This window comes from Callospermophilus lateralis, chromosome 18 (assembly GCF_048772815.1).
Source record: "Callospermophilus lateralis isolate mCalLat2 chromosome 18, mCalLat2.hap1, whole genome shotgun sequence".
NCBI classification, from domain to species: Eukaryota; Metazoa; Chordata; class Mammalia; order Rodentia; family Sciuridae; genus Callospermophilus; species Callospermophilus lateralis.
The window spans coordinates 62712137-62728357 of record NC_135322.1 but is presented as its reverse complement, the minus strand read 5'-3'; the positions used below and the strand labels follow the sequence as shown (position 1 = coordinate 62728357).

At 56.4% G+C, this 16221-nt stretch overlaps 1 protein-coding gene across 1 annotated transcript; it reads right to left on the bottom strand.

Annotated features, from left to right (window-relative positions):
• Positions 1 to 8643: 8643 nt before the first annotated feature.
• Positions 8644 to 13096, bottom strand: Adad2 (adenosine deaminase domain containing 2). Its single transcript, XM_076839076.2, has 10 exons — positions 12679 to 13096; positions 10787 to 10927; positions 10471 to 10518; positions 10267 to 10392; positions 10030 to 10180; positions 9783 to 9950; positions 9455 to 9684; positions 9115 to 9358; positions 8829 to 8949; positions 8644 to 8748 (listed from the first exon to the last, which is right to left on the bottom strand). Exons 1-10 carry the CDS (start codon positions 13094 to 13096, stop codon positions 8644 to 8646), a joined length of 1752 nt encoding a protein of 583 aa, XP_076695191.2.
• Between the last annotated feature and the right edge of the window lie 3125 nt (positions 13097 to 16221).

Sequence of the window (16221 nt, the reverse complement as noted above, 5' to 3'; positions counted from 1 at the left end):
CCACTTGGAGCCATTTTCCAGGTGGTATCTGTCCAGGGTCATGTTCCTGGCGATGGCTGCCGTTTGGTTCAGCGTCCCTCTAGCTGAGTGGAGATGAGCCCCAGCAGCACGTTGGGAGGATGAGTGAGATCTTGAATGGTTTGAAGGGATTCTAGTGGGGCTGGACCAGGGAGTGTCCCGGGAACCCACTGACTCTATGTTGATGGCTCCCAGGACTTAAGACTATGGGAGTTCCATCAGACTAAGTTAGTCTAAACAGGGAGTGTCCACAGGGGCCCAGAGGGGTGGACCTCTTGGGATGATGTGCAGGTTGAGGTGCAGAGTGGCCACAGAGTTCACCGGTTACTCAAAGGAATCACAATCCCTCAAAAAGAAGGGAGAACTCTAGAGTAAATCAACTCCCTCATTTTAAGATGGAGAGAGGAAGGTTCAGAGAGGGAAAGCCACCTGCCCAGGGCCACACAGCCGACTCATCCAGTCAGCTCCACCATCCTGATTCCCAGCAGAGCACCCTTTTGAGGGCATCCTGCTGCAGCTCCCAGGCTACCAGGCCACTCTGTCCTGAGCAGAGTAAACAGCATTGTCCAGCACATTGTGCAACACCAGACCTGGGGGTCCACTTCTCTGGCCCTTCCTTTCCTCACTTATTCCACAGGGACCATGCAAGAGAGGCCATGGGTCCTCATCAGCTGGGGGTGACTGTGATTCTGGGAAGAGGGGCAGCTGCGAACAGGAGAGCGCTGAGAAGGAGCCAGCTGTGGACACGTCCCAGGCCGCGAAGTGGCTCCTTGGCAAAGCGGCGAGTGTCTCAAGCCGAATGTGTCCACTGATGTCCCTCCCTGCATCCGCCCACCAGGCCCTGCCTGCCCACCTGCTGCCACACCCCCAGTCGCCTGACCGCTGGCAGTGGCTGCCCACCACACAGGCCCCTGGAGCCGCCTCCTGAACCCTCGCCCTCTTCTTCCTGGACCTGGGGATGACAGGCGTCACTGCTGGACGACTGCTAGGCCCCCACAGTGGGCTTTTCAACATTTTCTTTGGAAAACACTTCAAACACACACAAGAAAATCTGCAAGAACAAAAGTAGTGATAGAAGACCCCGATCCACCTTTTAGCCTGTCCATCGACGTCATCATTTGTCCCTTCTCTATTGTCCTTATCTGCGAGTAGCATGTTTTCCAGAGCCACTCAAGAGCAGGCTGACCGCTGGGGGCCTCTGCTCGCAGATCTTCAGACGCCTCAGCTGCCCCGGCCCCAGCGCTCCTCGTCAGGAGTCCCCGGGCAGTTCCAGAGGTCTGGGAACATTTCCAAGTATGGGGTGTCCAACTGCCTAAGTGAGCTGTGTCCCTCTCGGGTGTCAGGTCTGGGGGTACCATGTCCCTTGTCAGTGATATGCAAGCCCTTTGGTTGGAAATGACCCCAGGAAACGCTGGCAGGGGACTGGAGACTGAGAAAGGAGTCCAGGGGCCTGGGAGTGCTATGGCTTGGCCATAGGATACTCAAATCCAAAATGGACCCTGCTCCTCTCCCTAGCCAGCAGGATAGGCAGCATGTGCTGACTTGGCTGGGCACATTCTGACCACCTGTGTGCGGAGGAGGGCATGTCTTTCTTGCAGGTGAACCGGTTCCCAAGGCTCAGCACATCATCTCTGCCTGTGACAAGAAGGGAACCCTCCACTGTCCTTCCCAGAACCTGACCAGCTTCACAGATTTTTAGAACTAAAAAGACTTTAATGATCACTGGGTCCAACTTGCCCACTTTACAGGTGTAGACAGGCCCAGAGAGGGGATGTAATTGGGCAAGCCACACAGCCAGTGCTGGCAAAGCCCGGACTCAGTCAGGCTCTGGATTCGCCGCGGTCCCGTGCTCCCAATTCTGGGCCACCTGATCCCGCCCAGCGCCTGTCTCTGTGCAGCATCTGACATCCATCCGAGGGGCACCTCCAGGAATGTGACGTTGTTAGAAATAAAACACAAGGAGCCCAGCCCTTGTCTGCCTCCCAAGGACAGAGAGAAAGGTGGCGGCGCCCGTCAGCTGCCGACTTCCGTCACTCACCTTTGCCACAAGGAGAACAAAGCCGCGGGGACGCTGGGCTCCATGTGATGTGGCTCGAGAGAACCTGGGTGTCCTGAGCTAAAATCAGCCAATCTTGCTCTTCTGAAGACTTTCCTGGTGCTCAGAGTGGCCAACCTGGCTGGGGTCCCTTGGGGGAAGCTCGGCACTTTCACCTGGCATCTTCCTGGCTCAGCCTCCAGGGACCCCCACCCCCATGTGCCCCTGGAGAAGCAGTAAGAATAGTAAGAAGTGAGGCTGGGGCTTCTCCGCGTGTCAGAGCGGGTCCAGTCACCAGGCTGCTGGGGTTGACCTTGGGCAGGTGGAGGATCCCCTGGAAAGGCAGTGGCAGGGGCTAGGGGCCCCCACCCAGGCCACCAGCGAGACCGGGGCCATGAGTTGAGCTTGGCCAAGGCTGGTTTCTGGGGCAGTATTTCTTTTGCATCTACTACGTGCCAGGCGTGGAGAGAGCGTGAGCAGCACAGGAGCCGGCAGGGCCCAGTGGAGGGGGAGGGGAGGGAGGGGGAGGGCAGCCCTGAGCATGCAGAGAACACGCCCCCCACAGCTTGAAGTCCCAGGACAGTGGAGGCCCAGGAAAGAAGGGGAGTGACCACAGGTGGGCTTGGGAGCGGCCAGATCTGGCCAGGCTCCTGAAGGCGGCTTTGCTGGGTTCTCGGGGAACTTGGGTTCCTCTAAAGCCAATCTGGGGCAGGATGGGAGTGCGGCCATCATATTCCAAGATGATCTGTTAACTGGAAAACAAGCCCTGATGCCAAGGTCAAAGGAAACAGCGTTTCTTGGAACCAAGGTTCGCAACTGGGACGCACTGAATCAGGGAGGCGCGGGGGCCGGGAAGGCAGGAGCCGGGGGCGAGCCTGACGAGGCGTTTCCACGGGGGTCGTGTTCGGGGCAGCTCACTGGCTGGGCAGAAGCCCTGTATGGCTAAGCCCCTCTGAGTGGTCAGGGGTGCCCAACACAGCATAGGCTCCGAACGCTCCTCTGCCTCAAGGACCCACGTCAAGACCCACGTTGACCCCGTGGTCCTCCAAGTCCATGAGCGACCCACCCTGTGGCCTGCCCCGAGCTCCCCACTCCTCTGCAGAAAGTCGCTGCCTGAGTGACTGCGTTTCCTTCCTGGGTCCTGGGAAACACTAGCAGGGGGAAGGGGAGAGGAGGAGAGCAGCCAGGCCACGTGGCGGCCACAGCAGTGTCGGGGGGCCTGGTCAGCCCGTTCACACTGACTGGCAGATGTGGTTCAAGCCCAGGGGGGCTTGGGGAGGCGGTGTAGATGGGGAAACCCAGGGGCACACGGAGCAAGAGCAGATTTCTCCCCTGTGCCACTCTCCCACCCTGATAGTAGCTCAACACGCTCTAGAGCGCACTTGTAAATATCAGAATGACTCCTTTCCAAGTTCCAGAAGCCCTATTCTGACTTCATTAGACAAATAAATGAGCGAATAAACAATCAGAGAGTTATTGGCTCTTATAACTGGAAATCCAGATGGAGTTCAGGTATGGTTTAGTCCATGGGTTCAGCCAATGTCATTGGCTGACGCAGATTCACTGCATCTCCCTCTGCCTCCTGGGTGTGGTGGCTTATCCAGGCTCTCTAAATCTCACACCCACACTCCACCAAATCCACTGAAAGAAAATGCCTTGTGCCCAGACTCCCAATCACGGCTCTCCTTGGTCTTATGGAGCAGGTTACGTGCACATCCTGGAACCAACTTCTGTGACCTCACCAATTGGCTCATGTGGGTGGAGACTCACCCAGGAACATGGGCTCTGCCCCACCCAGGCCAGAATGGACAGGGTGAGGTCTCCTGAGGACAAGGAGGACACTGCCCCAAAGAGGGAAATGGGTACAGGGCAGCATCCCTGGGTGACTACTACTCTGTGCCAGCCCCTGTGCTGGGGACAGTTCTGGGAGAGCTGGACTGGCATGCTCTGCTCACAAGAGGGCTGCCCCACCCCCAGCTCCCTGGGGCATGCAGGGACACCCCCTTGCCCACTGCCCCCGTCTGGGCTCTTTGAAGAGTCAGCAGAACAGCTCTGGGCTCACCCTGGGGAGCTTGAGGATGAGGGGGCAAGGTGGGCCCAGAGGCCCCTGGGCGAGGCTGGGAAGGGGCTGCCAGGCAGGGTGTGCGATGTCCCCAGAGCTGTCCCCAAGGCTGTTCCAGGCCTGGGGGCTCACAGGAACAGCCGAAGAGGCGCCAAGGAAGACGGTGGGAGCTGCTCTGCGGAGGCGGACCCCGAGATGAGGCTACAGCAAAGCCCTGCAGGAGGAGGAGGGGCAGGGTTCACCGACCCCCAGCCCCCCCAGTGTCCTCCAGGGCACAGCCTGGCGTTTGTGTCCACAGGAGAGAAGGCGCTAGAGTGCAGGAAGGAGGTGCGCTCAGGGCCCGCAGGGACGGGGCAGGGCTGCCCAACGTGGCATAGGCCCCGAACGGGCCCTTGCCTCAAACGGGCCCTTGCCACAGGGAAGATGCTGTCAGACCTTCCCCGCACCCTGTGGGAAGGTCACTGACCACGCCAGCCTGTGTCCACCCGTGTCCTCTTTAGTAACAGAACCTCCCTGAAGGACAGCAGTGCCGCTGCTGACCAGTCACCTCTGCGGCAAGGAGTGGACCCAAGGGCATGGGAGCAGAGGGAGACCAGGAACCTTCAAGAGGAGGCTACCTCTACTGAGGTGTGGACAGCGACCTGCACCCAGGCAGGGACCTCAGGACTGTCCTGGGAGGAGTGAACTGCTCTGAGCCCCAGTGGACGCAGTGCTCTGTGCCCGCAGCTCAGCAGGCACCATTGTGTGCGTGGACGTGAGGGAAGCCAGGCCTCCTGAGATGGCAGTGCACGCACACCCCAGGCTGCAAGAGACTGATTCTGGGGGAGCAGATACCAGGGGGCATTTGACCACTGAGCCACATCCCAGCCCTTTTTGTATTTTATTTAGACACAGGTCTCACTGAGTTGCTTAGCACCTTGCTTTGAACTCACAATCCTCCTGCCTCAGCCTCCCAAGCCCCTGGGGTAACAAGTGTGCACCACCATACCAGGCCAAACTAATGTTTTAAGAATGCTTTATGTAGCTGCTTTTCTGAGATACAATTTAGATGCCATACAATTTTTTTTCTTTTTCTTTTTGGTACCAGGGATTGAACTCAGGGGCACTTAACCACCAAGCCACATCTCCAGCCTTTTTTAAAATTTTATTTAGAGAGGGTCTTACTCTGTTGATTAGGGCCTCAATAAGTTGCTCAGACTGGCTTTGAACTCTCGATCCTCCTGCTTCAGCCTCCCTAGCTGCTGGGTACAGGTGTGCGCCACCATGCCTGGCGAGTTTATGTGTCATACAGTTTACCCAAGTGCACAGTAGAATGCAAAGGCCATCCAGGGTCCAGCGAAGATTCCCAAGCCTGGGGCTGCAGGGAGGGGGCTGAGGGAGGGGGCTGGGGGAGGGGGTCATGCTGAGGAAGCGGCACTTGAATTTGCCAAGCTAGATGACATCACCTCCCGATTTAAATGTGCTACTGTTGGCAAAACTCCACCCCAAGGGGTTAGGCCAAGAGGACATTAACAGACTGTCCATGGCAGAAGTAGCCTCATCATTGCCCACCACGGTGCGTAAGCTGAGTCAAAGGAGCTGAGCGAGTGGAGAGCAGAGAGAGACTGTCTGCAGGGGACAGGGCAGGCAGATAGGGGACGCGAGGACAAGGAGTACTTATTTGGCAGAACACAGCAGAGTTGATGTCATTTTGAGAAACTTGTTTGCCTGGGGATTATGTGATTAATGAGCACTGCGAGGCTCACCAGGGCACTGAGCTGAGTTTGGAATGGCAGGGGACTTCAGGACCCTGCTGTAGTCACCGCTGCAGTGCCAAGCAAATCAATGCAAAATTTGTAGTAAATGGACTGATTAATAGACTTGGGGGGGTTCAAAAGCCCTCTCCAGCCCTAAAAAAGTTATAACCATGAGAAATGATCGTCTGAAATTTGGCTTCATTTTTTAAACACCACCTAACGTAAACAACACAGTTGTCTTCTTAGTTAAGCAGAAATCAGAGTGCACCAGCTTCCGCCTGCCTCTGCTGGTGGACTCCCTCACTGCACCCTCCTGGCCTCCCCCTTGCAGCCTCTCCTGCCTGGGCTCCCCTCTCCTGTCCTCCCCGGCCACTCTCTCATGCCGATGTTCCAGCACCACTTTCCCCAGATGCGCCAACCCACAGCTCCCTTCTGAGTGGCGGAGCTGGGAGCAGAGCTAAGGGAGAAGAGGGGAGCCAGAGCCAGGAGGAGACTTCAGGAGAGGTATCGCCCATTCTGTCTTATAATTCAGCAAGTTGGGGCTCAGAAACACTTAGAGCTTCATCGGGGGTCACAGAGGGACTGCGCAGCATCCCTGGGGCTCCATGGGAAACTCGGAGGCCCCAGCCTCACCCTGCACCTCCTCAACTGGACAATGAGGCGTGAGGTGGCGACTGCACCTGAGCAAAGCCCTGGCCCGGGCAGCTGGAAACTGGCACCTGCAGTTGGTAGTCCCTCCTCTGCCCGAGTGGGCAGTGGCTGCAGTACTGTGGAAAGGGAGAGCAGGGGCCCCGTGGAACAGCAGAGTGCACCCCGGGACAGACGAGACGGGCCAATCCTACCATTAGTCACCCCTTGGTACTGCAGGGATTGGCTCCAGGCTCCTTGGAAACAGCAAGATCTGAGGATCTCAGGTCTGTCCTCTGAAGTGCCTTGGTATCCACATGAGCTGTGCACAGCCTCCCAGAACTGATTCTGGAGAGGGGGTGCCAGGGAGGTAACCCAGGGGCTCGCCAACCCCCAGCCCCTCCAGTAGAGTTTACATCATGTCTAGGTTGCTCATAACGCCTAACACAACATACCTGCTCTGCAAACATCTCTCACATCCTCTACACTGTTGGAGGACCTAACGTGTCTGCGCATTCAGTGCGGGTGCAGTTCTCTCTAGCATTCCAATCTGCTGTTGGTGGCCTCCGTGGTTGTGGGTCCATGGATGTGACGAGCCAATTGGTGCACCCAGAGGTGACACAGCTGGCCACAGCCTCACACACCCAGTGGCAGAGGACATGTTGGAGGGAGGGGATCCAATCTCAGGGCTCCCTGGCAGGCCTGGCCCAACTCTGAATGCTCCCTGGGGGGTCCATCAATGTTCGTCCAGGTTTTCCAGGAAAGCAGAGCTGACGGACATCCAGAGATCTATGGAAGACTCCAGTTGCAGGGTGAGGAGTCCCGTGGTCTGCCACGTGAATGCCAGAGTCCCAGGAATGCACGTGTCCACAGGCAGAAGATGGAGTCAGCTCAAGACCAGTAGATTTGGGCTGGGGATGTGGCTCCAGCGGTAGCGCGCTCGCCTGGCATGCATGCGGCCCGGGTTCGATCCTCAGCACCACATACATACAGAGATGTTGTGTCCGCCAAGAACTAAAAAATAAAAAATTCTCTCTCTCCCTCTCTCCCTCTCTCCCCTCTCTATCTTTAAAAAAAAAAAAAAAAAAAAAAAGACCAGTAGATTTACCCTCTGTCTTCTGGGTCTATTGTGGCCCAGGGCAGTTTGGATATGCGGCCTAGTGTGGGTTGGGGGTTTGGGGGCATCTTCTCTACCCATCCTGATTCCAATGTTCTTCTCTCCAGAGACCACTCAGGGACACCAGGAGCTGTGTTTCCCCAGCTACTGTGGGCGCCATCAACACCAGCCAAGTTGACACATGAAATTAAACATTCTGCCACTTTGACCAGCTTCCTGAGACCCAGCCACAAGAGGAGTCCGTGGTTTTGAATCTTGGAGCTTCTGGGGATGCAGGGAGCCTTGGACTCTGGGTAGAGGCTGCAGGGCTGGCCCTGGGTCCCTGGACTTGAGAGCTGCTGTGCTCCTGGGACACTGCCCAGATTGGTGAGGCTGCAGGTCTGCAGAGTCTCCATACGCCCCATGCAGGGTCAGCCTCTTCCCTCCTCATCCAAGGTCTGCAGAGCACCAGCCGTGCCGGGGGTGAACTATGCCTTTCCAAAGAACCCCAAGCCTGCAGCTGACACTGCTCAGGCAGCCTCGGGCTTACCCAGTCCAAAGAGCTGGACGACCCGGAGCAAGGCCTACTGGACCCACCACCACCCTGCACTCCCCAACCCGGGCTGCTGAGGCCCACAGAGCACCCTCAGTAGGCCAGGACAGCTGAGGCCTCCCACCATTCACCTGGGCCCACGCATTCTCAGCTGCTCCCCCCGGCCCAAGCCCTGGGAGGGAGGGACGCAGGGCCTCCACAGTGAGGAAAAGCCGCTCCCACACCTCACCGCCAACAGCAGCCAGAGCCTGTCCTTTGGCCCAGCACCCTGGCTGGAAGGCAGGGGCAGGAGAGCCCCACCCCAGACCTGTCCCCACACCCATGAGCCCACGCTGCAGTGGGTTCTCAGAGGGGCAGGAGGGCTCTCCTCACAAACCACCCAGCCCACTGCCCCCAACACACACACACACACAGAGTGCACCAGAAACCACTTCTTTATTCAAACCCCAGTGTGCCCCTCCACACCCCCCACCCAGCTACAGACCCAAACCCTGGGCTCGGCTCTGCTCAGGGACATCAGTTTCTGAACTTGCCCACCAGGGGCTTGGAGGGCCAGGCGCCCAGGCCCTGCTGGTCCAGGAGGAGGGTGAGCTGCTGGCGAGCCTCCTGGTAGGGCCCCACCTAGGGAGAGACGTGGCGTGAGAGGGGCACCTGCCGGGGTGCAGGAGGGCAGGAAGAAGAGGGCTGGAGAAGGCACCGACCTTGGCAGCCTCGTAGGTCTTCAGGGCCAAGAGGTGGGGCTTCCCCAGGGCACCGGCTGCCTGGCGAAAGGCCCGGAGGAAGGACGCCTTGCAGAGGCGGGAGGGAGGCCCCAGGGCGGCACTGCGGGGACAAAGACGTGGAGATGAGGGAAAGAGAGGGCAGGCGGCCTATGGGCAGTGACAGTGTCACCAGGCACAACCCCAGCCATGCTGAGCTGCGGTTCGCCCTGCAGGCAGGGAGCTGGTCCCATCGGCCCTCCTCAACCCGCCCCAGGGGCCTTCTTACTCGGACTTCACGCGCCCAGTGGCCACGTCCACGACCTCCACGTCCGGGTCCCCCAGGCTCCAGTTGAGGCTCACGCCGTGGCAGCTGTTGGGGACGGGATTGGAGGGGGCCACCGGGGGCCCTGAGAACAGGTGTAGGGTGGTCCGGACATAGGGAGGTGGCAGGCGTGACCCTAGGACGCCATCCAGGCTGGGCCGGTCATGGATGGCCCTGCTCAGAGTAGGGGGGTCATGACAGGGGTCAGCTGTGGACAGAGGCACAGGTCATGGTCTGAGTCACCTCCACACCTCCCCACTCCACCCAGAGCCCACTTCGCCCTGCCACCTCTCTTGTCCCTCACCCAGAACAAGGCTGGTGGCATAGAGAGGTGGCAGGAAGTGGGCCAGCAGCGCACCACCCAGCCCCAGCACTGCCCAGCGTGCCAGCTTGTCACTGGCTGACAGGCAGCCCACATGGGTGTCACGAAGCGCAGGCGCCAGGTAGGACACGGGCTTCAGCTGTCCGCGGACATGCGCCTGCAGGCGGAAGGATGGGCTGTGCAGAAGGCTGCCTTCCGAGGACAGCGGGAGGCTGCAAGGCAGGCAGGGGACAGCGACCCAGAGTCAGGGCACGCCTCTGACCCAGGCCTCGTCAAACGGAGGCAGCCCCCTCCCAGGAGGCCCACGTACTAGATGTCGTGGGCGGCTCCCTTGGGGGTGTTGCTGACATAGAGGTGCAGGAAGATCCGGGGCTTGAGGGCAAAGGGGGGCCCAGACCCAGGCTGGGGGGCCAGCACAGACCGCTCCTTGCCCTTGGCACCCCCCTGTGTGGCCAACAGGAGCTGCCGGAAGAAGAATCTGGAATGACAGGCAGGGGGCCAGCTAGGGCTGCTGTCCTGGCCGGGGCTATGGCAGAACCCGCCCCACCTGCCCTCACCTCAGCAGGGCCCTGCGGGCGATGATCAGTCCGTGACAGTCATGGAGCTGCCGGCCAGAGAACTCCAGCCAGCCAGCACAGCTGCTGCTGCCCGTGCCCAGGGCCACTACCTCGTAGATCTCCTTGGCATAGCCCCTGGCCCCTGGGACCTCTGCAGGGAGGGACGGGAAGGGCTCAGCCCAGGGCAAGAAACCCCAAGGAGCCTGTAAGGTGCTACAGGGGACAGGCCATCCCTACCCCTCTCCAGGATGACCGCAGCCACCGTCCCTTTGCAGGCCCAGTACGGCGAATTCTCATCCAGCAGGCGGTCCAAGCCAGCGCTGACCACAGCTGCGCAGCGCTGCTCATGTGTCAGGATGTTCTCTGTTCAAGGGCCAGAGGCATAGGTGGGACCACAGGCCACGCCCCTCTCTCACACAGGCGCTCAGGACGTCCACCTACCTATGCTCAGGGAGGTGAGTGGAGGCTGGCTGAAAGTCTCAGGAGGCTCTGAAAGAGAGATAAGGGGAGCCAGTCACCATGGGAGCCAGGGTCTGCCCTCCCATCCTCTGGGAAGCTGGGAGAAGAAGAGGCTGTTTCCACCTCTCAGAAACAATCCCTGCTCTAGCATGAGCAGGACTTCCAAAAACACTGGAGCAGGGGTCAGCACACATCCCCCTACTGATGCCCCTGCGGTCCTAGCTGCAACCTGTCCCCCTCACCACCACACACCCCCCAGAGCCACGGCAGCCTCTCCGGCAGGCTGAGGCGTGGTTACCTGGGCTCTCCAGCTGGCTGTGGATGTAGTGGAGGGCAGACAGCGCCGCCTGCTGTTTGGCTTCTGTCTTGTTGTTCGCGGTGCCTGCAGGGCAGACCACGCCATCCAGTTCCGCACTCACAGAGAAGGGAAAGCAGGGACCTGTGGAAGGAGGCAGTGAGGAAGGCCCCACCTGGCCTGTGTCCCCATCAGGGCCCTTCCTAGGGGGGGTGCCATACCTACTCCCTGCCTCCCACCTGCCAGAGACAGACTCTTTCCTCTAGGCTTCCTCTTGACGTCTGCCATCGAGGACAGCCACAGTGACAACCAGATCTTAACCCCCTGGCTGGGGACTCTACTGACACAGGTGCTGTGTGATCCTCAGCATGCTCTGCCCTGTTAACGCAAAGCCTCTGAAACACACAGGGGTGAAAGCACTGTGCAGGGGAGGCCGGGAAGGGCAGGCAGCACGCCAGAAGAGGAGGAGGACCAAAATCCAGGGCCCCTCCAGAGCCCAGGCAATGCTGTTTTCAGGGTGGAGACTCCTGGGCTCAGAGGACAGCTTTTTGCCTGCCACCAGACACACCTTTTATTTCTTCCCCTCCTTGTATTTGGAAAATATTCCTAGACAACAGCATCACTGCAGGCATTTCTGATAATACAAGGAGACAGAAATCCTAAAACCAGCTTCACCTGGTCAAGGGTGGGAACCTAAATGTCACCGTGCTTGCTGCTTGCTTCTCAAAAGCCCTGCCCTTTGCAGAGGATCCCACTTTCGCGACCCTCATTAGAACTGAGATGCAGGACACTACAAGGGCATCAAAACCAGCAAGGAACGTTGACTTCAGAACATCCTCACAGAAAAATCGTTGGTGGAAATCACAAGGTAACCGGCTACAGGGATGGAATATTTACACACTCTCCAAGTTTCCCCTCAGCTGGCTTATTAAGCACAAAGGGGAAAGCGAAGACACCGAGAGATACCACCCTAATCAAACCCTCTCCCTAACAGGGCCTGTTAAAGGACAAACTGAGATCACACGTCTCCTGATGGGATGCATTGCCAGGATGTGACATCACCAATAATGCACAGAATGAGTCTGATCCCGAGAAAACAGACTGTCCCAACTGAAGGACAATCTATAGGACGACTGGCCCTTACTCTTCAAAAACATCAATGCTGTGAACGACCGATGGTAGAATTCTTTGAGATAAGAGATTATAGGATGTATGACAACCAAATGTAATATGTTACGCTAGGATGGAAAATCATGGCCAGGGGGGCATTATTGGGACAAATCGGCAAAATGTAAATGTGAACTATAGTTAGATGAGTGTTACATCATCAATGCCAAATTGCCAGAATGTCATCATTGTACTGCAGTTACACAAGCCATGACCTTGTTCTTGAGAGAGACACACTGCTGTGTTTAGGAATAAGGGGCAAGGTATCTGCAATTAATTTTCATACTAAAACTGTTTAAACTGGGAGTTGGGAGTGTATTGGGGAAGACAGAAGGACACAGTAATGACTATTCCTTTATGTTGTGTATAAAATATTGCAAATTGTGCTTAACAGTGTCTTTGAGGTCGGCCCTCATTCAGAAATCTGCAGTACTGGCATGGCAAGTAAAACTGCAAAACTGATCCTTTAAAGGGGGTGCAGATAGGCTGGGTGTCTTGGGGTACGTCCCTTAGACTCCTGGGCATCAGGTGGGGATAATATTCACCAGCCAAGACCCTGCCACGGCCAGATGTCTGCTGGGGCTGGTCCCGCTGTTTGCGGGGTTCGACCTGGAGGCCAGGGTCCGGCCCACCAACCCTCTCTTGCTTCACCTGGGGCGGGTGAGCAGTGGCCCTACTGCCCCGCGACTCCATGGCTCCCTCCACAGCCCGGCCCGCCTGGGCCTCACCTGCCACGGGGTCTTCTCGGAAGGTCAGGGAGACGCCCAAGCCGGCTGCATACTGCGCGAGCGAGGCCACCGCCTGGCTTGGCGGCGGGTCTCTGAGCGGCAGGCTCTGCGGCCGGGCCGCAGTGGGGAAGTCGCCCGCGGGCCCCAACACCCTGGGGAACCCCCCTGGGCGCACCTCCGGGTCCTCCCGCGCCCGAGCAGGCCCAGGCTCCCCGACCCCAGCCCCACGCCCCGCAGCCTGCGCGCTGCCCTCCGCGTCCGCCTCCGCGCCCGGGGCGCGCGGGGGTCCCCAGGCGTCCTGGCCCAGGCCGGCCGAGGGTCGCCAGGGACTGGGCCCGGGGCTGATCTGCAGCGAGGCCGCCAAGCGGGGCTTCTTGCGACCGCCGTCGTCAGAGGCCGCGCTGGCCGACGACGCCATGCCTGGACACGAGAAGCCGCGGACCCGATCTGGCGCCACGCGCTCTCTTTTACACGCCGGCGGGTTCACGTGGGAACACGTGGCTGACAGCCGCCTGGAGTTCCGCCCCCGTGTAGCACTGGCCAATGAGAGCCCGCGGATCTGGGGGGAGGGGTACAGCGTGGCCAATGGGAAAGCCAGCCTCCCCGATCTTCTTGGCCAGGGGCAGAACCAGGCTGGAAGCCTAACGTCCCACGCCCCCTGGGTGGTGGGCGTTGTGCCAGGTCGGGTGAGGGTGGGGCCCACTCCATCAGCGTCTCCAGCTTTGAGTGGGCTTGGAGGATGCGAAAACAACCGAGAGGGTCTGTGGGCTTCTCGTCCAGTTTCACACTTCAGCTCCCGTCCCAGACAGCCCCAAACCATGGCCCCTCATGGCCCCTGAGCCTGCAGGTGTCGTTATTGAGCAGCCCCAGGGAATCATTGCCATCCACTTTAAAAGGAACCTGTATGAATCTAAACAAAATTATTTACTGGCCAAATACTCGCCCTTTGGCCCCTTGTCTTTCCCTAGAAGGGATTCTGAGTTGTAGTGCTTTAAGGTGAGGGGCGACTGGGAGACAAGAAAAGTAAAGATGAAGCCAGGGATGAGGACAGTTTACCTAAGGCCTGCCAAGATGTGGGACACAGTTGCTGAGGTGGGCTGCCCCATCACTCTGACTCCTCAGCAGCCAGTTACTGGGAGAGCGTGACCCCAGCTCAGTGTGTGGAAGATCTGTGGTGGCTGCTGTGGCTGCTGCTGTAGCTTGAACTACAGATTCTGAAAAGGCCCGTCAGGATGTGACACTGTGGACACTGAAGACATAGGAGAAGAGTTGGTGAAACAGGAACTTCTGACTTCAGAAGAGTGGGTGTGGCTGGCTGGGGAGTCTTCTCCCACCATTTCAAAGATGGGCATCAGCAAGAACGATTCCATTGTGTGGGGCAGGTGGCCCAGAGAGTGGAATAAGGCTTGGGGTTGATCAGGCAGTGCAGTGGGTGTTCAGAAATGGCTATGCGCATCTACAGAGACTTGAGCGGAATTGCCAAACCCAGTTAGCTCCCAAATGCCTACCTAAGGAGGGTGGCTGAACGAATGGTGACAGTCATTCAATGGAGGATTAACAACTGAAAATCCGGTCCTCCTCCTCAAGGCCAACTCAATAATGAAGACGAGGTCTTAAGGAAAAGGTTTATTGCTTTGCTAGCAAAGGAGAAACACAGGGGACTCCTGTGCCAAAGGCTGTGATTTTCCCCAACAGCAGGAACGGGGTTTTATAGAGGTGATCCAGAGAAAACGAGAATAAGGAGGAGAGTTCAGAAAGAAGTTTAGGGAAAAGAAGATCAGGGAAGAGAAGTTTAGGGAAAAGAACATTGGGAAAAAGAAAAAAAAAACGTAAATTTCAAAGCCATAAGGATATAGCCACAGCATCAAGTGAACCCCAATTACAGTTACTTAAAAAGAGAGTACTGCTGCATGCACAAAACTGTTATGATTCCAACTCTGTAAAGTTCTTGAAATGGCAAAAGTGTGATAACAATCATGGTTACTCTGTGAAAGAGGGATTGATGGTCAGCAGCTCCAGGGGATATTCTTGAGTGACCATGCTCTCTTGATCCAGGAGGTGATCACATGGGTTTATACCCGTGTAGAGACTCAATGAACTGCTCACTTAAGACGTGTGCACTTCACAGCATGGTAAATATGTTAGTGAAGACAAACTGGTTAAAACCCAGAGAAAAGAAGAAAGGAGGGAATACAATTGGATACACAGATTGTCCACACCCTAATCCTAAGAACCTGCTAATATGTGTTTTTTTGGCAAGGGGCAATTAGCTGACTTTAAAATAGGGGATTATCTTGGATTATCTGGACATGATCAATGGAGTCCTTAAATGGGCAACAGGGAGATAAAGAGTCATGAGAAAGAGTCAAGAGGCCACACTGACTTTGAGGATGAAAGGGGACTGAGACAAGGAATGCAGGTGGCTTCCAGAGGCTGGAGAAGGCAAGACCCTTCCCTAGAGCCTCAGTAGGCACACGGACCTGCGGACACCTTGACTCAGCCCGTGAGATGTGTGTTGGGCCTCTGACTTCCAGATCTGTAACATACCATGCTGTCTTAAGCTGTTAGGGCTGAGGCAACTTGGTACAGCTGTAGTAGGAAACTGATCTAACCGGTCTTCAGTTATTCTGCATACATACTCCCTAAAATAATTCTGAAAACCTGTGTAGCCCCAATTTTTAATCACAAATTGAAACAGTTACAAAAGCTGTAATTCATGATTTACTGTTAAAATCATCCTTTATATTTCCTCAAAACCATAAAGATGTATAAGCTCATCCCATTTATGAAATATTCACGCCCAGGTGACTTATTTGGAAAGCCCATCTCAGTGTCAAAAGAAAAATAAATCAGACTTCCTATTGGAAACAGCCTGACTTCATTTTGTTCAATCTAAATAAATTTCTTTTTTTTTTTTTTTGTTTTTCCTGAACGACCCTTTCATTTCATTCTCTCTGTTATCAATTCAATATTTATGAAGCATCATCTGTTTCTTAGATAACTAAGAAGGCCATGGCCTGGCCAAGTTCAAAATCTTGATAAGGCATCATGGCCTTTTCTCTTTCAAAAAGACTTTTTATGGAACTATAACATACCTATAGAAAAGTACAGATTATTAGTGAATTAGTAGACTGAACACAACCAGCCACGCTCAGATGAAGAAATAATGTCGTCAGGCTCCAAAGCCCGCCTCCTGCACCCTTCCGTCCTTACTTGCTGCTGAACTTGTTTACTTAAACTTACAGGGGCAACCCCCTGTAGGAGGTCTGCTGTTGAGAAGAACCTCTTGTGCAGTGCTCATCCTCGGACAATGCTCCATGAAGGGAACACAGCGACTGGGAAAGGGAAGATGGGAAAGGACCATCTGACTCCAAGGAACTCCCTGATAGAACCTGTATAGATGGAAGCTGAGAATCTGCAAGTTGATCCTTCAAAGCGGTGGTTCTCAAACTGTGGTACCTGGACCAGCACTATCAGCCTCACCTGGGAACTTTTTAGAAATGCAAACTACAGTGCCACATTCCAGACCTACTTAAGACACCG